Below are 23452 nucleotides of genomic sequence, written 5' to 3'. Positions count from 1 at the left end.
TAAATGGCACTTTTATTGAAGGCTTATTAGACACAGGTGCGGATGTAAGTATCATTGCCCCAGAATCTTGGCATCCGAATTGGCCTCTTCAAGAGGTAGATGTTCAGTTCCTGGGAATTGGAACCCTATCTCGTGTAAAACAAAGCACAAGATGGGTTGAATGCATAGGGCCCGAAGGGCAAATAGGAAGACTAAGGCCATATATAGCCAATATTGCCATAAATTTATGGGGCCGTGACCTGCTACAGCAATGGGATACCCAGATTAACATTCCTGTATTTCCAGGAACTCATAATTCTGGGAAGGATATGATGAGGCATTATGGAAAAAGGTCACCAGCCATTCAGGCTGTACAAGAACATACAGCAAATACCAAACCTTTAGAGGTACCAACGGCCCTACCTTTAAAATGGCTAACTGAGAAGCCAATATGGACCAAACAATGGCCTCTAGCTGAAGATAAACTACAGGCATTGGAACAGCTGGTGCAAGAGCAACTAGATGCTCACCATATTGAAGAATCAACTAGCCCTTGGAATTCTCCTGTGTTTGTTGTAAAAAAGGAATCTGGTAAATGGAGAATGGTGACAGATCTAAGAGCTGTCAACAAAGTAATTCAACCTATGGGCCCACTACAATCTGGAATTCCTTTGCCTTCTCTGTTACCAAAAGGATGGCCTCTTATAGTTATTGATTTGAAAGATTGTTTTTTCACTATACCGTTACAAGAAAAGGATAGAGAAAAATTTGCCTTCACAGTGCCTACTTATAATAATTCTCAGCCTAATAGGAGATATCAATGGACTGTCCTCCCATAGGGTATGCTCAATAGTCCTACACTGTGCCAATATTTTGTAAGTAAGCCATTGGAAATAATTCGTAAACAATTCCCCATGTCCATCATTTATCATTACATGGATGACATCTTGTTATCTGATTCAAATAAAGACACTTTAGAAAGGATGTTTGAAGAAGTAAAGAAAGTCTTGCCTAGGTGGGGATTACAAATTGCCCCTGAAAAGATTCAAAGAGGAAATTCTATTAATTACCTAGGTTACAGAATAGGGTTAGAGAAAATTAAAACGCAAAAGGCACAAATTAGGAGAGACCGGTTAAAGACTCTTAATGACTTCCAAAGATTGTTAGGAGACATTTCCAGTCTATGACCAGCTGTTGGGATAACACCTGATCTAATAGTTCATTTAAACAAAACCTTAGATGGTGATAAAGATTTGAATAGTCCAAGAGAACTGACAGCTGAAGCAGAAAAGGAACTGACAATGATTGAGGAAAAATTACAGGAGGCACATGTGGATAGGGTGAACCCAAATCTTAGCTGCATCCTAGTCATATTGCCTTCCAGAATTTCTCCTACAGGGATTCTAATGCAGAGGGAAGATATTATTTTAGAGTGGATATTTATACCTGATAAACCAAGTAAAAAATTAAAATCTTATGTGGAAAAAGTCTCTGAATTAATTATAAAAGGTAAGCTGAGACTTCGTCAACTAGCAGGTATATGTTGAGCACCAAAGACACTCCACCTGGAGCCTTTCTTTTTGGCTGAACTGGTCTTTGGGCAAAGAAATGCCCATACCTCAACCACTGACAGAGATACAGAATATCCATGAATGGAAAAAAACAGGACTGTCATATCCTGCCAAGACAGGGTAAGATAGTTTTGAAAAGTTGCTTGCCTTTGAAAATGGTATGTCAGTTATGTTAGGCCTTAGCCAAAGTTGGTTGCTTCAACGCTGCTAACGTGATTTTGGGTGATTGCCCAGGTAGCCAGTTGTCTCTGTGATTTGTTGCATGTTTTGGAAGTTGTTTTACTAAACTTCCTAATTACCCAGGTAACATTATTTCCCTTCTCAGATCTTTGATGGGGTTGAAGACTATATAAATGTAGTTACTTTCTCTCATGACTTGGCCAAGTTATTTATTATACAAGACCTAAGCTAGTTAGAATAGGATATTTGTACTTATTGTATATAATTTCATAGTAGGTTTAGAACTCTCTTATTTAAACAAAAGGGGGAGGTGTTGCGGGAGGTCCTCCCACTCCTCCAGCCTATCACCGCTGAGGTACCAGCCCATTGGGGCGTGGTTTCTCTCCCTTTAAAAAAAGCGGCCACTTCCCTCTCCTCTCTCTCTTCACTTCCTGCTCCGCCTGCGACTAGACTCCTTTCCTGGTTGCGTAGAGGGCTGTTGCCTGGGACAGTGATCTGTAAGTTTTTTCCCCTTTAAATAAATACCACCCTAATAATCATAACCCCGAATTGGTGTGGCATTGTTTGTGACTTACGCCTTCATATGCTCATGGTACATGTGCATGCACACTAAACATAAATTTAAAAACTTAAATATACTGTATTTGCCATCAAAATTGTAAATGTTGCAGAAAATGACATAGTAAAAAGATAGTTTTCTGTTGGCTCCTCTCACTGTAAGCCCTGAGCTTTGACAGAGCTCGGCATGAACCCTCATAGAACTTTCCATGCATACCTTATAACAGAGCACAGAGTGGAGTCACGGCAATAGATGGGTACAAAGTCACTAGACTGCTAAGCACAGTGGTATACACCATTGATCCCAGCAATCACAGGGCAGAGGCAGTCAGATCTCTGACTTAAAGGCCGACCTGGTCTACAGGGGAGTTCCAGGCTAGCCAGGTTACACAGAGAGAACTTTTCCCAATTTTGTTTTGTTTTGTTTGGTTCTTAATGTGGATGGGTTGCATCACGAGAATATAGTTACCCTCAGAGGCCAGAAGAGGGCGCCAGGTTCCCTGGAACTGGAGTGAGCCACTCTAGTTTGCCATAGAAACCAGGCAGTTGTGGTGCAGGCCTTTAATCCCAGCCCTGGAGAGGAAGGAATATAAGACGGGAGGAGACAGCTCTCATTCACAGTCTCATTCTGGGATTCCTGGAGGCAGGGTCGCCATTTCAGACTGAGGTAGAGATAAGAGCCAGTGGCTGGCTGTTTTGCTTTTCTGCCCTTCAGGTTGAACCCTAATTTCTCTCTCTGGGTTTTTTTTTTAATTAATATTGCTGCAGAAATTATCTTTTATGACTTTGCCATCCTGTAAGATGGCATTTTATGGCTAAGGTGTGTGTGTGTTTAGTCTCTCAGTCACTTCTTATATATTTGATGTTTCTTCTCTAAGGCTGAGGGGGATGGCTCAGTGGTAGGACACTTGCCTAATGCATAAATGGCCCTGGTTCAATTCCCCCCGCACGCACACACACACACACACAAACTATTTCTTTGGTAAATCAATAATTTCTTTTTCCTATTTAAAAAAAATGTTTTTGTTAGTGACTGATAGAAACTATTTATACATTTGACTGGGGTGTAGCTCAGTGTTTGAGTGCCTGCCTACTGTGTTCAAAGCTCCATCCTCAGTACCCTAAGAGGAAAACAAAAAATGATGTCCCTATCGTCAATATTAACAATTTTCACATATTGCAAATATTTTGTCATCACTTCTCACATTTTTATTAACCCTTTGTATATGCATAGATTCTACATTTTTTTTTTTTTGGTTTTTTCGAGACAGGGTTTCTCTGTAGCTTTGGAGCCTGTCCTGGAACTAGCTCTGTAGACCAGGCTGGTCTCGAACTCACAGAGATCCACCTGCCTCTGCCTCCCGAGTGCTGGGATTACAGGCGTGCGCCACCACCGCCCGGCAGATTCTACATTTTTTCTGTAACCAATAATGTCCATCTCTACTATTTCTGTATATGCAGTATAAGTATAGGCAGATTTTTCTACACTTAAGAATAGAAATTCACTCTGTGGTGGTAGTGGTTCATATCTTTAGTCCTAGCCCTTGTGAGGCACCTAGTTCTAAGACAGGCTTCATAGCTACAGAGGAACCCTAAACCCTGTCTTACAAGACCAAATATCAAAACCAAACAAAAACAAAACAAAAAAACAAAAACAAACAAAAGAATAGAAACTCTTTGTATGGTTTCGGTAAAGTAGTATTACAGTTGGTTTTTTTTTTTTTTCCTTCTTAGAATTAATGTTTTAATTCAAATGTAGTGTTTTGTTGGTGTTCTAAGTACCTGAAATGGTAAGTCATGACTTTGGAGATTTTTTTCTCACTGTGTTCTAAAGAATCAAAAAACTAGGTATCACTGTGTCTCTTGCCTGTATGATGTCCCTGGATATCTTTTTTCGGGGTGCTGCTCTCTCCGTCACTAACCCTCCCCCCAAGCCCAACTTCTTTCTTTTCCTTCTCCCAAACAGCTCTGTTTGTCCTGGCCTTTCCGCGTCCTTAGGGACCTAGGTTAATCACCCTGGATATTATGAATTTGTCATTCGCTGTTATTTCATAGTCTTAGGGCCGGAGAGATGACTCAGCAACTGAGAGCACGAAATGCTCTTCCAGAGGGCTCAGGTTCCATTCCTAGGACTCACGCACGTGGCAGCTCACAACCATCTATAGCTTTAGTTCCAAGAGATCATGCGCCCTCTTCTGGCCTCTTCAGGCACTGCATGCATGTCTGTAATTTTTCAATAGCTGTGACAAACACCACGATCAAGACAACTTATAGAAGAGGGGCTCCCAAGTGCCCAACATGAGGTTCCCAGTTAGTTCCTTGGGTAGCTGAGGATTGGGAACCTGAAATGACCCTATCCGAGAGCAATACTGACGAATATCTTGCATATCATCATAGAACCTTCATCTGGTGATGGATGGAGACAGAGACAGAGACCCACACTAGAGCACTGGACTGAGCTCCCAAGGTCCCAATGAGGAGCAGAAGGAGGGAGAACATGAGCAAAGAAGTCGGGACCACGAGGCGTGCACCCACCCACTGAGACAGTGGAGCTGATCTACTGGGAGCTCACCAAGGCCAGCTGGACTGTGACCGAAAAAGCATGGGATAAAACCGGACTCTCTGAACATGGCGAACAATGAGGGCTGATGAGACGCCAAGGACAATGGCACGGGGTTTTGATCCTACTTAATGTGCTGGCTTTGTGGAAGCCTAGCCAGTTTGGATGTTCACCTTCCTAGATATGGACGGAGGGGGGAGGACCTAGGACTTACCACAGGGCAGGGAACCTAGACTGCTCTGTGGACTGGAGAGGGAGGGGGAGAGGAGTGGGGGGAGGGGTAGAAGGGTGGGAGGAGGGGGAGAAGGGTGGGAGGAGGGGGAGGGAAATGGGAGGCTGGGAGGAGGTGGAAACTTGTTTTTTGTTTATGTTTTTTTTTCTTCTTTTCTTAATAAAAAAATTATTTAAATAAAAAAAAAAGAAAAAAAAAAGACAACTTATAGAAGAAGGAATTTGTGGGTGTCTTATAGTTCCAGAGAATTGGTATCCATGGCCATCATGGTATGGAGCGTAGCAGCAGGTAGGCAGGCATAGCACTGGGGCAGAAGCTGAGAGCTTGGATTCCCACCCACAGCAGAAGACAGCGAGAGAAAGAACAGAACAGCATGGACTTTGAAGATCCATACCCAGTGACAAACCTCCACCAAGGCCACACTTCCCAATCCTTCCCAAGTAGTTTCTTCCCAGAAGATGACCAGGCATTCAAATATAAGAGCCTGTCAGGGCTGTTCTCATTCAAAACAACACAGTGCCCATGGTATACATACACACATGCAGGCAAAATAACATCATACATAAATAAAATAAAGATTATTTTATAGTCTGTTTTTTTAAAAATTGCTTTTGAATAAGTTTTTTTTCCTTTACTTAAGATTCAAACAGAGTCATGAAATGTATGCTAAATATAAGATGGGTGGATTGGAAGCATTTATAGTGGAGGGACTTGGCTTCTTTTTATAACCTAAACAATTTTTTAAATGTTTATTTTTTTAAAGATTTCTTTATACTTGTTTTGTGTGTTTGAGTGTTTTGCCTGCATGAATGTATGTGTACCACTTGCATGCTGGGTGCCTGTGAAGGCCAGAAGAGGGCATCAGACCCCTGGAACTGCAGTCACAGAGGTTTGTAAGATGTCTTGTAGGTGTTGGGGACAAAACTCAGGTTTTCTGCTGAAACTGGAGGCTTTTACGCATCCCACCTGGTACAGCAGCCATTTAAAAAATAATCACGCTGGGTGGTGGTGGCTCACGCCTTTAATCCCAGCACTTGGGAGGCAGAGGCAAGCAGATCTTTGTGAGTTCGAGGCCAGCCTGGTCTACAAGAGCTAGTTCCAGGACAGGCTCCAAAGCTACAGAGAAACCCTGTCTCAAAAAAACAAAAATCATTCTGAAGTCAATGGACTCAGGCTTTTTACTGGCTAACTTTACACATAAATCAACCCATTTCTAATAATCTGTATATCGCCATGTGCCTGGAAATGCTCTGGCATCTTCCTTCTTCCGTGGCTGCTGGCATCTCCCTCAACTCCTCTCTCTCTCTCTCTCTCTCTCTCTCTCTCTCTCTCTCCTTGCATTTCTTGCCTAGCTATATTCTGTCCTGCCATAGGCCAAAGCAGCTTCTTTATTAACCAATGGAAGTAAACATATCCACAGCACACAGAGGGGAATCCCACATCATTCTGCAATTGTTCTTTAACCACTGAGCCATTCCTCCAGCCTCCCAATATTTAGTCATTTTTATTTTATATGTGTATTTGTTTCCATATATGTATTGCAACACCTGTATGCAGAGGCCAGAAGAGGGTGCTGGATCCCCTGGAACTGGAGTTATAGGTGCTTGTGAGCCTCCATGCGGTGGCTGGGAATGGCATCCGGGTCATCTGGAAGAGCAGCCAATGCTCTTAACTGCCAAGCCATCTCTCCAGGCCCCTACATGGACAATTTTAGAATATTAAAAATAGTTTCAAGGAAGAGGGAAAAATCTATTTCTAATCATGTCACCAGAGTGACGCATTTTCTAGCGTTTCTCACCAGAGTACACGAAGTTGAATTTCATTCCCTTATGAGCATTTATTTACCAGTGAGTCTGCTTGTTACTGTGGGAGGCAGTGCAGCCGAGAGGACAGAGATGCGCTGTATCAGTAAGTCTGAGCCCTTGTTTACAAAGGGGTAGCTCGGTTGACTGACCTCTCAGCGGTTCTCTTCAGTGGGTTGCTGAAACCACCAGCCTCAACAGTTTCATAAAGATTAGAACGTGCAGACGCCCCACGAGCTCACAGAACACCTGCTTTGGCAAAGCAGGGCAGCCTGTGGGTGGTTTGCCGAGGGGTTGGCTGTGTGCGCTCTCTTCCCTACTGTGAAAGCCAGCGTGAGAGGCACGTGGTTCAGGTGGCTGGGTGTGGCCTCTGCCAGTTTTGCTGCCGTCCCGTTAGAAAGAAGAGCTCAGAATCACCATTGGGAAACAAATTCTGAAGATGAGATGCAAATTTCTAACTAGCTTCCTTCTGTTTTTCAGCATTTCCAGCGAAGGTAAGTTGGCATTCGGAGCTTCTCTGGGGTTTCCCAGAACGGAGACCCTGGAATGAGCGTGAGCGCCAAAGAGAGAGATTCTTGGTAGTCCCAAGACCTCAGCAACCATCTTGCTTTTTCCAGGGGCAGTCTCTGGAGACAGGAATATCATCTGGGGCACCTTGGGTCATGATATCAACTTGACCATCCCTAACTTTCAAGTGACTGATACCGACGACGTGCGATGGGAAAAGGGGAAAATCCTGGTCGCGCAGTCCAAAGGGGAGACAGGGAAACATTTTCAGCAAACGGAAGCATTCAAGATCATGAAAAATGGAGTCCTGCAAATAAAAACACTGAGGAGAGAGGACAACGGCGTCTATGATGTGATGGTGTATGGTGCAGACGGGAGCAGTAAGCTGCAAAAAGCGTTTGTCTTGATGGTCCTGGGTGAGTCTTCCCTCTCTGAAGTTTCTCGTTTTCAGTCCAGGTGCTATGCAGCAAGTTGGGGAGCAGTGTTTTGGTAACACTCCCTTCCAGCATCTCCGTGTCCCACAGTAAAGACTCCAGTGGGTGGGGTGGTCCTCGAGTCGGCTTCATTCTCTCTTCGGGGTCTATGCAAAGATTCTCAGGTGAAAGCTGGTATTCGTCAGAAAGAGCAGCGGCTAGCAGAGGAAAAAGGAGGGCACCCTCGGTGGCTGATGGAGGAGTAGCAAGAGAGGGTGTCAGAAAGAAGAGGGTGTCCAGGGAGCTGTGAGCCTCTAGTCTGGAGAGCTATGGTCAAGGCAGGGTTCTCTGGAGTGAGAGGGCAGGAGAGGCCTGGGGATGCTGAGCTGAAGGAGCAGCATCTTTCTTTTGAGGCTTCTCAACATCATTGCAGTAAAAGTGAATGATGATTTTTCCGGCACTTGATCTAAACTATGTGGCTTCGCCTTTGTGTGTGCTGAGGGGGCAGGATACTGAAGGTGGACGTGAGAAGACTTGCTAGAAAGCGTCTACTGTAATCCAAATGAGGCCAACCCGGGTGGTTGATGGTCTTAATCTTGGTAAGACATAAGAACCAGCAAGAGCCCGGTGGTGGTGGGCAGAAGCAGGTGGGTCTCTGTGAGTTCAAGGCCAGCCTGGTCTTACAGAGTGAGTTCCAGGGTAGTTGGGGCTACACAGAGAAACCTTGTCTTGAAAAACAACTAACAAACAACCAGAGCACTGTAAGCAGTGAGTGATGCCTGGGCCCCTGGCACAAAGTCTGGGCACCAGTGCCATCCGTAGCTTTCCAACTGCTTCTAGCAAGTGGATGTCGTTGATAACCATTGCTTTGGTCTAAAGGGAGGCTGGAGATGAGGAGAGATGTAGACATGCTGGCTGTAGTGTGGGAAGAAAATCAAGGAAGCTTGGGAGAATGAGAAGGAAGAGAAAGAGGCAGCAAATGTCCCTGAAGTTGAGAGCCCAGGAACAAACAGCAGCTCCCAATAACAGGTGAGCTGAAGGAGTCTGCCCTTTGCCTGCAGAGGAAGCTGAAGAGGCCAGCCAGTCAGGGAACAAACAAACATCCTGAGTTTCACACGGGAAATGTCACCAGAGAAAGGGCTCCCCTCATCCTACTTGCAGTGCCCCTCCCAATCTGTACTCAGCACCTGAACCTGGCACCAAGCATTCTCCAGGACACACTGTCAGCTCCTCTACGCACGACTCCCTTCCAGACCCTAATCCTGTAACCTCGTCCAGAGAGAGCTTTCCAGAAATGGGGTGGGCCTGAGAACAGCCACCCATCATGGGCACTGAGAATGACCAGTGTCATGACCGCAGGCCACGGTGCTCTAGGGTCCTCTTGTGCTATTGAGCCTCCATATAGACGCCTGTGTGATAATGGCTCCTGGGGAGAAGCCAGGCGCTTGCTAACCTTCAAGCACCCAGTAATCTTGAGAAGTTATAATTACAAGCTTCTATTCCTCTATAAGGAAACAGAGACCCGCTCAGAAGTGACTTGGCCCTGCTCTCGCTGTTCGACAGAAGCGAAGTCAGGATGCTACCCCAGGGCTTCCTTGATGAGGAGGCTGACATCCCCTCCCTTGCAAGCTCATTCATGGCTTATGATTTATGGCCCACACAGGCTGCCCAGTTACCACTCACAGTTCAACAGTTTTCCGCCTAGTCACCGAGCTCTGTGATTATCACCATGAGCAACATTTTGTTTGCCCCCAAAGGAAACCCAGACCCCTTAGACTAAAAACAGTGACTTCATTATTACATGCAAATGCCAGTGCCACACAGTGTCTTGACTCAGCTTGTGGCCCTGTCGTCATTGTATAGCACCCAGAATTGCAAAGTTGTTCTTGGCCCCGACTCTGACTGCCCAGTATGGGTTATGTGTTACATATGTAATGCATTTGGGGTTAGATGTGTTTAGTATTTGGGGCCTTTTGAAGATTTTGAAGTATTTGCATATATATGTATGCTATATCTTGGAGATATAATGTAAACATGACATTCATCTATGCTTATATATACACTTCATATGCACTGTTCAAGGTAATTTAATACAGTATTTTAAATAGCGTTGTTCAGGAAACAAGGTCTTATGCTATGAGAATTTCCACTTGTGGTATTGCATTGTGGGCAAAAAGTTTTGCATTTGGAAAGTTTCAGATATTTCTGTCAGGGATGCTTATGAGGCCTGCGATATCCAACAAGGGGTGTGAAGGTGCCTTGTACTCCTGGGCCACCACGCCTGCCTCCTCAGGGCTGAAGGTTCCCTCCACCTTGTTTCTCTATGCTCCTAGATTCCTCCTTCCCCTCTGAGGCAGCTGGCTGAAGGGTCAATGCAGGGCACTGGAGAAGGAGATGGTTCTAGAAGCCATATCTAGCCCGGTGGTGGTGGCAGACAATCCCAGCACTCTAGAGGCAGAGGCAGGCAGATTTCTGTGAGTTCAAGGCCAGTCTGGTCTACAGAGTGAGTTCCAGGACAGGCAGGGCTACACAGAGAAACCCTGTCTTGAAAAACAACAACATAGCCGGGCGGTGGTGGTGCACACCTTTAATCCCAGCACTCAGGAGGCAGAAGCAGGTGGATCTCTGTGAGTTGGAGGCCAGCCTGGTCTACAAGAGCTAGTTCCGAGACAGGAACCAAAAACTACGGAGAAACCCTATCTCGAAAATCCAAAAAAAAAAAAAAAAAAAAAAGAAAGAAAAGAAAAAAGAAAAGAAAAACAACAACAACAAAAACCAAAAAACCAACAAAACAAAACAAACAGCAACAGAAAAAGAAGCCCCATCTCGGAGCAGCCTTCAGTCATTCGTGCCACTCCCCGAGAGCCCCTTTCCATGGGGACTGTCCGTAAGTCACGCTGCTCGCCACTGGGTTTGCACAAGTAAAATGCTAGTGTGCATATCAAAGCTGGCGCTTCGGCAGCTCGGTCAGGAGCTCCAGCTACAAAGATGGTGGAGCTGTGCATTCACTGATGCCCACGAGAAGGGAATGTAATGATATGATCTCATAGTAAAGGACAGAAGGTGGGTTATAAAGTCACATGATTCGGGGTCTGGGGCCACAGTGCAGTGGTAGAGCTCTCGCCTAAACGCCCAAGACCCCGGGTTCAGCCCTCAACACTGTTCCCTACCTCCGGGTACATAATCTAATTTTAATTTAAAATATTATATTATGGATTTGTGCATAGGAAATATTTGATAAAGACATATAACGAAATGTTAATGACCACAGAATTGCAGGTGATCTCCAGTTGCCTTGATAGCCTTTTAAAACTTGATCAGCGTTTCTTGAAAAGATTGGATGTTGCTAGGAGAATGTTTTTTTCATTCTAGGAGGACGTTTTATCTTCTTTCTAGAAAGATAGGCAAGCAGCCCCTGCGAAGCAGCCCTGAGACTACACGCTGCTCTGCTGGATGCTGCTGATGGCACCGTTTCTTTATTCCGAGATACCCAGAATCTCAGGATGGAAAGGAAGCTGCATTTCCGCATCCTCGTATGCTAGGGTGGAAATGGAATTAGACTGGGGAGGCCCGTGGGGAAGACACTGTCGTCTGAACACTAGAGAGAGAGGAAATCGGAAAAATTCACTGTTGCCGTTTGTAACAAATGGGGACCTCTGAGAGAGTGAGAAGATGATGGGTCTGGGGAAACCAAGCAAGGCAGGAAGGGAAGAGAAGCAGGTGCTCAGGCGGGATGTGGGGAGCTGGGCCCTGGGTCTGACCATACCAACACCAAAGTCGGGGTGTTTCCCCCTGGGAGGGGCAAGGAGTTTGCACTGTGAATGTGAGACCCGCCTCTGGGGACACTCCAGGGCGTGGCCGCAGGTTGTCTGGTTTGAGACAGGTAGGGAATATTTTTCCTGTTTCTTAAAGTCGGGGCCCCACAAGGCCAGAGACTAACTCAGCACGGAGGGGCCAGGAATGGCAGAGCCCTCCCTCGTTCTCAGATGTTGCCTTTCTTCTGGTGAGCTTTGGCTTCTTGGACACGCCCTCCTATCAGCACTCCCATCCTGGTCCTCTGTTCCCAGGATGCAGTGGGGCAGTGAGTAGCTAAGGCCATGGGCCCCTCATAGTCATTCCTCCAAGATGGAGCTTCTGGTTGACCTTCCCTACACTCCTGGACTTGGAAAGTCTTTGTAGGGTTCTTCTTCTGGCCTGCCATATTTTTTTAAAACTAATTTTGTTCGTGTATGTGTGTGTGTGTTTATGGGTCTACTACATGTGTACAGGTGCCCACAGAGGCCAAAAGAGGGATCAGATCTCCTGAAATGAGGTAATCACGAGCCCATCCTGGATTCTGAGGAAATGGGAAACCAGCTCAGGTCCGCTGGAAGAGCAACAAGTGCTCTTAACCACTGAACTATCTGTCTCTGCAGACCCAAGTTGTCATATTTAAGGGAAATCCTAATGCCAGGCCTTGACAGTCAAAAAGCTTTGGGCATGTCACCTGTAAAAGGGAAGGCAAATTTGAGCCATGCTGTTCGGACCAAATGACATCACGTGTGTGCAAACAGTGTATAAGCATCAGTTAAGGTGCCTCTTTTTTTCATACTTATATCCTGTGTCTGTGAACTTTACCAGAAATAATTTTGTTTAAGATGATCTTTGCTAATTAAATAAAATTATTTTTCCAGAGGATTTCAGTATAATGTTAATGTGAGTTAGTTGGTAGAATGCTTGGCTAACACCCAGGAAAACCAGGGTCTGGTCCCCAGCACATAAAAGCTGCCATACGGCACATGGCGAGAATGCCAGCACTCGGCAGCTGGAGGCGGGAGGATCAGACATTCAAGGACATTCTCAGTTACTGAGTGAGTCTGAGACCAGCCTGCGCTATCTTAAGATGCCGTCACAAAACAAATAAAACAAACTTTTGAACTCCCCTGGAAGCAAACTGATTCAATGTTAATAGGCATATTTATTAAGATTTAAAAAAAACCCCACAGCTGTTATACATGGGAACATAGTTCCATAATTGCTGCTTTTAGGAGGCAGAGGCAGAAGGAAGAAGACTTCTAAGCCAGATTGGCCTACAGGGTGAGATCCGGTATATATATATATATATATCCCAAAATTGCCTAATAAAAATGGAATCTTTCTTTTAGAGAGGGTCTCAAAGCCAGAGATCTCCTGGGAATGTAGCAACGCGACGCTGACCTGTAAGGTCAAGGAAGGAACAGACCTTGAACTAAATCTGTATCGAGGAAAGAAATTTCTCACCAGCCTCTCTCAGAAGATCCTAAGCCACAAATGGACCAGCCTGAACGCACCATTCAAGTGCAATGCAAAAAACAAGGTCAGCGAGGAATCTGTCACGGTGGAGGTCAGCTGTTCAGGTACGGAGCGAGCAGAGGTCAGGGTGGCCCAAGTGCACAGGGATGGCCTGCTAGGCCTAGGGTACTGTGACAGGTGTCACCTTGGCTGCTCAGTGCTTGGGCTGGGAAGCCGGTGTGGCTCAGGGTGGGAGGTGAAAAGACAAGTATTTCTCCTGGAAACCTTTTGGGGAGATGGGCTCCTGGCTACCTTTTTTGGCAGTCTGCCCCACAGATGTGACTTGGCTTGGGACAGGTAAGGAGCCTCCCCTGGAAGGCAGGATGGCTTCCTTGGAAGGAAGAAGAGGGAGACTCTTTCAGGAGGGAGCCTGACCCATGCAAGGCACCTTGGCTAGCTGGGGACCAGGATTCTGGCTTCTATTTAAAGCTTTCTTTTCAGAAGGGTTCTTGCTCAGCCCCTGATATGAGGATCTAGGCCTGGGAGGCAGGGCGGGGGAGAACAGAGAGGCACACCCTTCCTGCCACCCAGAGAGCAGTTCTGCCCTGTACAGCTTCCAGTCAGCCCTCAACGCCAAAGGCCTAATTGATCGCCAGAGCCCGGGCTTGCTATAGCTCCTGAAGGAATTTGTTCTTGTTTTTATTTTCATTTGCTTTGCTTTTTGGGAGAGTCCTGCTATGTAGCCTAGGCTTCCTTCCAACTCGTAGTCATCCTCCTGCCTTGGTCTCCCACTGGGATTACAGGGGCACCTAACTGTGCCCAGCCCCCAGCAACGGTTTTTGAGGAGAAGCCTAATAGAGTTCACAAGTTCCAGTCTGGAAGCCAGAGATCTAGATGGCAAGTTTTGGTTGCTCTCATTTTAGTTCGTCCGACCCTAACAGAGCACCCTCCCCTCTGTGGGCTTCCGTTTCACGGTCCACAGAGAACAGCAGCCCTAGAGCCAGGGTATTGTATGAGAAGTCCTGGGACCTCCCATCCTCCTGCTCATCACATGGGACTTTGAGCTGCCTCACAACATGGCAGCTCGGTTGTCGGAACAACCTGAGCGCATGAGTCAGTGTCCCAGAGCGCAGTGACAGCCTGAACTCAGGAGGGTTGTCCCATCACTTCTGCCATGAGTGATGCTTGTCTCACTTCACCCAGCAGGGAGACATCCGGAGGTGGGGGTCACCGGAGGCAGCGAGAGTCTGCCAGCCGTGCTCAGATGGCATTTCCTCAGCTCTCTCCTACCTCCCTGCCCCCACCCTCCATTTCCCCATCACAAGGGCCTGAGGGGTGAAGCCGCCTCTCCTTGTTTCCAAAAACTTTTTCCTTTTTCTGGAGGCCCTGCGTTAGAGACACTGGACTTAAGTCAATGGACCAACAAACAACATTTATTGATCCTAAAAAATTATTTACTGTTTATATGAAATTCAAATTCAACTGGCTGTCCCTGTGCATTTTATCTAGCAACCTCATGCTTCATATTTATTGCAACTAGATCCCTCCAGAATCAAAAGAAGCGTTTATCAATGAGGGAGAGCCCTGGAAGGAGAGGACGCGAGGCTTGGGGGTGCCACGCAAGGTCTGGGGATGCAGGATCGTGCAGGACCCTTAATCTGTGGTTCAGAGCAGAAGCTGAAACTGGCCCAGGACAAGGCCACCAAGGAGAAAGAGGAATATCTGGGGATGCCCTTGGAGACCCTGAAGGAGATTTAAATATTCCTCCATTCTAAAGGCCAAGGCAGACAGGAGCCTAACTTTGAGTATGTGCTTAAATTCCTAAGAGAAGGAAGCAGTCTGGCCCAGGTGTAATGCTCCCTCAAATAAATGTAGGCACCCATCTCCCAAGAGGAAGTGAGGGAGGGGAGGATAGTTGGAATGAAACACCGAGGGACCTATGACAAGACCATAGGCACTGATGTCCCCACCAGGAGCACCACCAGGCCCCCAGAGCTGCCCTGGGTAAACTTGAGACCAGATGGTGGAAGGCGTGTCCGTTTCCCAAGAGTGTGTGTCGGGGGGGGGGGGGGGGGAGGCACCCGAGGCACCCCCAAGCCTCCAGAAAAAGGAAAAAGTTTTGGAAACAAGGAGAGGCAGCTTCACCCTTCAAGCCCTTGTTATGGGGAAATGGAGGGTGGGGGCAGGGAGGTAGGAGAGAGCAGAAGACCCAAAGGGTGGACGTAGCAGAGATTTACCTTGGATAGGATGCCTTGCCAACTCTGCTCACACCTGGGAACCACTCAGTCACAGAGACTGGCTCTGGCATCCCAGGCCCTTGGCAAGCCCACAGGGCTGGAAGGTCCCTGAGTCCATCCTTGAAGCAGCTTCAGGGATGCTGAGGGATCCCTTGACACAGGCAGTACCCAGAGAGGTTCTCAGCTGGCGGGCGAAGACAGGGTGAAGGGGGAGACGGGAGGAATGGAAGACCCGCAACCATAGTGTCACAAGTACGGGCTGAGGCTTGCTTGCCCAGGTCTCATCCCTGGTGACTAACATTCACTTCCCAGGGGCTGGCTGGAGCCCTGCCTCTGTGGGGCTGGGCCGGTTCCCGGTCCATTCTCCCCACAGGGCAGTCCTCTGACCGCCTGCTCCAGCTGCTAACTGCTTATTGACTCAACAGAGGCCAGATGGCTTGGCCCCCCTCTTGGGAAACAGCTACCAGAAACACCAGAGCAGAGTCTAGCAAGAGCAAGCCCTCACATCTAGGTGTTGTTTTACAGTTTACAAAGCACTTTCCACCCATTATCTGATCTGACTTCTGACAGCTCCTCTGTGATGTAAGTCGCAATGTTTCCATTTGACAAAGAAGGAAATAGACTCAGAGAGGTGGAGCATTTTATCAAAGGTCACACAGCTCTTAACCTGGAAGAGCTAAGCTAAGCCCACTGCCCTTAACAACCACGATACCACTTCCCTCTGTTCTTCCTCACTGTTTTGGTGAGTGAAGGAATCAGAACCCCATAAGCCCCTGCTAACCACTGAGTGTCTAGATTGCATTCCTGGGCCCAGGGAGAGTCTGGGAGGAAGAAAAGCTGCACATTGAGATTGGAGGACGCTTGACTTGGGGAAAGGTTTTGTTAGGTCCCAGGCAACCCATCTTCCCTCTCTAGAACTTGGATGCTCTGCTCAGAGGGAGGATGGGTGAGGTAGGCTGGCCACGGTCCTCAGCCCTTGCAGATTCACACACTACTCCAGGCTCCGGAAGCTCAGCCTCAGTGAGGTGGAAAGTCCCCTGGAACTCTTTTATTTGTCTGTTGTAGGAAGCTGGGGCAACGAAAGGGCCCCTCTGCTCAAGACCCTCCCTTAGCCATCTTCTCCTCTTGCAGAGAAACGTCTGCATTTCTATGTCATCGTGGGTGCCTGTGCAGGAGGCCTCCTCTTCGTGGTCCTTGGAGCGCTGCTTACTTTCTGTATCTGCAAGAGGAGAAAGCAGAACAGGAGGAGAAAAGGTAAGACCCCCCCCCACCACACACACACACACACACACACACTTCTACAGTGAAACTTCTCTCCTGGGAACGTCTCTCCTGCAGTCTGCAAAGGGAAGAAAGAGTCAGAAGGGCAAGGTCGGGGCCAGAGGTTACGGTTGGCTCTGTTGTGCGCTCACGTTGATTTCTGAAGAACAATCCTTGTGAGTAACAACAGAGGACCTTTGGGAAGCTGTGGTCAGGCTGTGTACCTTCCCAGAATCCACTGGGTGAGGCTGACTTGGTGAAAGGCTAGTGTGGAGATCCTGGAATGGTCCACACATTTCCATAAGGGCAGAGAGATTTCCACCCAAACCCCAAATGTCTTGGCCTTGGATGACTCAAAGCAATCTCTTGGAATACATATAGAACTATCTCTAGTGAGGAGGCACTCCAGGAGTGGGCCAGTGTAGAGTACCCGTTCAGTATGTGTGAGGCTCCCAGTTCAAGTCCCAGCACTGCAAGAAAATAGAAAGCCAAAATCAGGGTGACGGTCCTTCCTTTCCCGACTGGCTGTTCAGGGGGGATGCTTTCAGGCTGGGAGTATGGCTTCCTGGATGCAAACCTGTCCTGCAGTCTATGAAGCGGGAATTGGTTCTGCCGATCCAATGCAGGGAGCTGACTGACCACCCATGGGACAATGTGTCAGGGGCCATGTCCACATGTCATTGCAGATGCTGGGGGTAAAGCCAGCCTTTAGATGTACGTGCTAGTGGGTGGGCAGGTCCCTGGGGTTCTGGGAAATCTGTTTCACACAAGGTTGGCTCCCATCTCTGTAGGTCTCTAGAGTCAGGAATGCTCACAGTAGCGACTTCCAGTACAGCCTATGGGCAGGGTCTGCCCACACCCAGCAGTGACGGCCCCTGGCCCCATGCGCTCTAGGTTTGGCTTCCTTTTTTACACCTCACTTCTCAGCGTTGTTCTAGTTCTCCTTTCAAGCCAACACCCCCATCTTGTCATCTTACACACCACTTCCCCAGCCTGGGCCCCAGGTACATATGTCTCTCCACTCGGTCCCTTTCATGTTTTATGTCATTCCCAGGTTCTCCAGCTAGTATAGCTTAGTGACTCACAGAGCCCTGGACCGCATGGCTTCCTTATCTCTGCTCAGACTGTCCCCGTCCCTCCCTACAAGGTCCATTCTCACGGCCCATGGATCAGACACATTTCTCCAACCAAGGTGAACCTCAGATGTCACCCAAGACAAGGCCACCTCTGCCACCACCAGACTAGGAAGAGCAACATGACAATGTCTCGATAATGTGGCTTGTTCCAGGAGCCAAGTTCAGTGTTCAGATTCACTACCATGCCCCATTTTGTGGTCTTCATGGCAGACATTAGCACAGATGAAGAAGCGAGTTAGCTCACCACCTCTCAGACCTACAGCCCATAGGCTAAAGCTGACTAGGCTGAGGCAAGAAACCCAGCCCTGGAACTTCAAAGAAGTCTTATCTTGCTCTTACATACCCCCCCTCCCTTTAAACTGAATACTCATGGGCCTGGTTTTCCTCGCCTGCATCCGTGACCTGAGCTGAGTCACTAAGAGACAGTCTTGAAAGAAAGGGAGAGAACATGAAAGGTCCTGGAACAGATGTTTATGCAGCGGTGGATTTTGCTGGAGAGGCTTTACTGGAGCTCTACGGTTGGTCCTGCTCTTCATGAGTGGGTGGCATAGATTGTACCAATGGTACAGCTTCCAGATTGGCTGCCAAGCTCAGTGTGAGGGCTCAGCATCCAGTCACACCTCTTACCCTCCCACTTCTCACGTGGTTCTTGGCACCTTCTGGTGGTCCCCCACCTTGGCGGGGCCTGGCTCTGAGGACAGTGTTGCTGCGCAGCCTGGCTCTGTCACTGACTGAGGGCAGGGTGGCTGCCTGAGTCAATACTGTGGCTTAGCAGCACCTAACACATAGAGCATGTGGAGGAAGTACGGGACAAACAAGATGCCACCAAGATGCCACCAAGCAGAAGAGCCGTCAAGGTCACCTGAGTTAACCACTGTAGATAAAGGGCTACCTGTTGGTCTATATCTAGGGTCTAAGTCTCACCTACAGCCTCCTAAACAGGACCATAGTCACTTTGGGGGGTGCACCGACGATGGCATAAAGGACATGTTCTGTCATTGGGGGTGTCTTTTTATGTATGTGCTTAGAGCATGCAGGTCACTCAGATGTCAAACCCACTGTGTTTGGCTCTGAGCCTTTGTGCTCACAATGCATTTACAGTAGCCAGGGCTGTCACCTTGGTGACATCACCATCCGCCTACAGGTGACGCCAAGACAAATGTGTTTCTCAAGTCACAAGTCTGTATAAGGAGTCCCTGTACCCCACAGAGAAGCTCCCCCTCACTCCCTGGGGATGGCCTTGAGCACATAGGGACTGGAAGGCCAAGAATGTGGCCTGAAGGGGCCCACCAGTACCCCCCAAGGCCTTTGGCAGCTGAGTGTTCACACAGATTTCCTGTGTGGTTTCAAAACCAGTATAAGAAGATCTACGCGTTCTAAGGCGTGCCTTCCTGGACAGAAGTCACACAAAACCAGAAAATCCCAAAGTGTGAGGAGAGGAGCCATCTTTCCCGCCAAATCTCAAGAGGATGGGTCTTGCGTATGAATTTCAGAGGGGCTAGGCCATTTCTTAAGGGTTTGAGTGAGGGCGCTCAATTTCCTTCTGAAGTGTAGGTTGTATGACAATCAAATTGAGCAAAAGGTAGCCCTACCCTAGAGACCCCTGCAGAGGAAATATAGCCACTAATGTCCATCATGGCCACTTAGACCTGTCACACTGGGCTCCAACCTTGTGTCTTGTTGCTTAGCAATCTTGCTGATTATCTCCAGGCAGCATCCAGCCAGAACTCCCGGATCGGGTACTTACTCTACACTTGGTGCCTTAGACACAAAGCTCTCCACCTGGGTGTCCTCCTCCCTCATATTTCTGAGCTCTGAAGGGGCTCCTGGTCTCACTGTATCCGTGGGCAGCATTTCTCTCCCCCCCCCCCCCGAAACACCCAGAACTTGCAGAGGGCAGGAGTAACTTCCCTTCTCCTCCTCACAGTTCCTGAAGCATCTGGTTAGATGCCTATCTCAGAAGACATGCTCAGTGGTTGCGTTGTGGGGTGGGGGAGGTGGCTCTGTCACTAAAGTGCTTACTTTGCAAGCATGGGGACCAAAGTTCAGTCTTAGAGAACTCATATTGAGAAGGCAAGGTGGGACCTGTAGTCCCAGGAGCAGAGAGAGGTGGTGGCTCTCTGCCTAGCCAGCCTAGCCTCCCTAGTAAGTTGTAGGCCAGAGAGAGAGAGAGAGAGAGAGAGAGAGAGAGAGAGAGAGAGAGAGAGAAAGAGAGAGAGAGAGAGAGAGAGAGAGTTAGAGTCAGACCGAGAGAGAGAGAGACAGACAGAGACAGAGAGAGAGGGAGGGAGGGAAGAAAAGAGAGAGAGATCTTATCTCAAAAACAAGAAAGGTGGACAGTATCTGAGGAATGGCATCAGAGGTTATCCCTTGGCACACATATGTATGCTTATCTGTACACATATGTACACATGCACATACGTGCGCGTGCGCACACACACATGCGCTTATGTTGCTCACATACTGCCATTGTCTTGCTGTCACAGATGAGGAGCTGGAGATAAAACCCCCCAGAACGAGCACCATGGAAAAGGGCCCGAAGCCATACCTAACCCCAGCCGCAGCAGCTCAGAATCCAGTGACTTCCCAAGCTCCTCCTCCACCTGGCCATCATCTGCAGACAGCTGGCCATCGTCCCTTGCCTCCGACCCACCGTACTCGTGAGCACCAGCAGAGGAAGAGACCTCCTCCATCAGGCACACAGATTCACCAACAGAAAGGCCCTCCCTTGCCCAGACCTCGAGTTCAACCAAAACCTCCCAGTAGGGATGGAGAAGACGCTCCGTTGCCACCCCCTAGTTAGAAAGGCATGTTTCCCATGAAAAGCTGTGTGTGTATGTCTCTTCTCCCAGGGTGCAGGCTCACTCTTCCATTGTGTTATATGAGTAGAACCCAAACGCCTCCCAAGACTTGCAGGGCATAGTCAAGTGGTACCTTCTAGTTCAGCCACACCACCATGTGGTATCCAGCCTTTGGAATCTGCAACCTCTTCTTAGATCTGTCATATCAGGAACAGACAGACAATAAAGATACAGATGTAAGGATGCTAAATGAGCAGCTTAAAGGCTTCCTCTCAGGTTCTGTGCCCATGTGAGCCACCACATGGTCACTGGCTCATGTCTTACAGACAGCCTACCTGGGCAGAGGCTCTCAAGCTCCCTGGGTATTCCAATGGATACTGGTCACTTCCCTTGAGTTGGAAAAAAATTTGATTTGCTACATTGTCTACTTATTTTAGACAGGGACCGGGGTCTGGGAGGGGAAGCTACAGAATGAGAAAGAGGCTAGCTGGGGTGGCAATGGCATCAAATCTGAATCACTCGGTCACTGGAAGCACGTGAATCCCCATCTGAATGACCAGAACTGACCCCTACATGTAAACTGCAAAGGGAATCCAGTATCCCATATAGACACCTCCGTGCCCACACTTCAACAACAGGTGCCCATGGAGTCTCACTTCCTTGATCAAATGGGGTCACAATTATGGTGTGTGACTTTTATCAGTGAAAAGGGGGGAGGGTCTTTGAATACTGGAGACCTCAGGAGTCCATCAGGCAGCAAGCCTAAGGGCAGGCTAGGAGGTCCAGTCCTAAGTGCTGCAGGTGACCCTTGTGATCTGGGCAGACCAGGAATGACAGATGCACCTTTGGATAATCAGGGAGAAAAGCATTCAATTGGTTTTTTAAAAGGAAACCGACCTGCTAGAGGCTCCTGCTTTGCAACATAGACGGCATGCCTGTGGCCCAGTCTGCCGCCTTCTCCTTGGCTTCCTAGGCCTGGTAAGCCTGGGTAAGCACTGGCAGGAAGCTCTGGGGGTAAACCACAAAGACTGAGTATACTTGGGACTTCCTGCAAGGGCTCGGCTGCGTTTTCCTTTGAATCTGGGCGTCTCTTGTTTAGAACCCAGTGTCCTTGTAATGTCAAACATTAGTTTCAGCTGCAAGTAGTCATCACAGGATCTACTAGGAGGAGAGGAGAGGGTCTCTGGCCTGAGACCTTTTCTCTTCAGCGTCTCTGTCCCAAGCAATGGACTCAGAGTCCATTGGCCATCCTGATACACCAGCTTCTATCTCCATCCCTTCATTCCTTCCATATCAGTTCCCTACCTTTCTTCTGCTGTCCTGGACAACACAGGACACATCTAACATGCAACTGTTGGGTTCTTCACTGATCATTTATTCATTCATTCATTTGACCATCATTGACCTCTCCAGGGATGCTTTGCTGGAGCCTGTGTGAGACACGAGACACAAAGTGAGCAATGACATCTGTGTACCCAGGCAGCTCAAGAGGCAGCGTGGTCAGTGGACCAACAACAACACAAATGGAGCGTGGGGTGGCGAATACACATCAGAGGCAAGCAAGGGAGCTCAAGAAAGGACTTTGATTGAGGATTGGGTCATTAAACTGGGGTGGCACAGGATTTTCCAGGAAGAGGTAACATTTGAGTTGGATTAACAGGTAACTAAGCTAATAGATGCTAACAGATTGGACATGGAGATGCAGAATAACCCACAGAGAGGCAACAGCTATTGCTTATACAAGTTCCATATTCATTTCCAACGGTCATGTTTTGCCAAATTGAAAGATTGTATGAATTTTTCCTGGGGACACGTGAACGTCTGCTCGCTCCAGGCAGGGCAACCACAACAGACCACGGTATGACTCCATCAAAGTCCAGCCTGGCAAATCAGGGAGTTTATTGAACTTACTTACAGAACGTGGGAAGGATTGCTTACTGGAACGTGAGTGGCTCCAAAGACATTACTAGTCTCACCCTAACATATATGAGGACTCCCCTACAGCTGCATAGATAATCTCCAACTTAAGTGAACCTTCTACATTATATATACACACACATAGATACATACAAACACATATGTATTCATATAGTATATACCACACACATATATACATATATATGCACATATATGTACACATGGTGTAGAAGGTCCTCCTGTATTTGTGTTGCTTTCATTGGTTAATAAAGAAAATGCTTTGGGCCTGGTGATAGGGCAGAACTTAGGTAGGAGGGGAGACAGAACTGAATTCTTGGAGAAAGAAAGTAGGGTGAGAGAGGCGCCATGGAGATGCCAGGTCAGACATGCTAAATCTTTCCCGGTAAGCCACAACCTCGTGGTGAACACAGATGAATAGAAATGGCTTAAATTAAGATGTAAGAATTAGCCAATAAGAAGTTATAGCTAATGGTCCAGGCAGTGTTTAAATGAATAGAGTTTCTGTGTGATTATTTCAGGTGTAAGCCACCGGGGGGACCCAGACCAAAAGCAGGCTCTCTCTCCTTCAACACACACACACACACACACACACACACACACACACACTCTATCATCAAACCCAGAGCTTGGTAGAACTATGCACAACTGGGCGGATGGTGCGGGATGGTGTGGCTGAGATCTCAGGTGAGAGTATGACGGCTCTTGCCATTCTTTCTTCTATAAGGGGAGGCCAATCAACAGCAGTGAAAATAACCTGTGTTGTTTTGGGGTCCTCCTCCCTGGGCTTGGGGTTTTACATTAGCCACCTATAGATTTTGGGAGCATCTTTTTTACCCACACAGGGGACCTTCTGCCCATTCTCTAACCATTGATCTAACATTGACAAGCCCAGGGTGTTGTGGGATTTTCATCATCACCTTGATAAAGTGTCATCTATGCCTATCTCAACCATAAAGCTCCTAAGAATGCCACAGCTATGCCTGGCCCTTATACCATTGTAAGCTGGTTTCCCAGCCTTGCTCTCTTAG

General features: G+C 47.8%; 1 protein-coding gene across 1 annotated transcript; it reads left to right on the top strand.

Moving 5' to 3' along the window:
• The first annotated feature begins 7280 nt into the window (after positions 1-7280).
• Positions 7281-20625, top strand: Cd2 (CD2 molecule). Its single transcript, XM_041638240.1, has 5 exons — positions 7281-7376; positions 7500-7805; positions 12947-13177; positions 16421-16543; positions 20172-20625. The coding sequence occupies exons 1-5, from the start codon at positions 7322-7324 to the stop codon at positions 20486-20488; spliced, it is 1032 nt and encodes a 343-aa protein (XP_041494174.1). The 5' UTR covers positions 7281-7321; the 3' UTR covers positions 20489-20625.
• Positions 20626-23452: the final 2827 nt, after the last annotated feature.

The sequence above is a fragment of the Microtus oregoni genome, unplaced genomic scaffold, assembly GCF_018167655.1.
Source record: "Microtus oregoni isolate MIOR12 unplaced genomic scaffold, Mior012 000054F_ref0000373, whole genome shotgun sequence".
NCBI classification, from domain to species: domain Eukaryota; kingdom Metazoa; phylum Chordata; class Mammalia; order Rodentia; family Cricetidae; genus Microtus; species Microtus oregoni.
The sequence above is the reverse complement of the archived record's forward strand: the minus strand, read 5'-3'. Positions and strand labels throughout refer to the sequence as shown.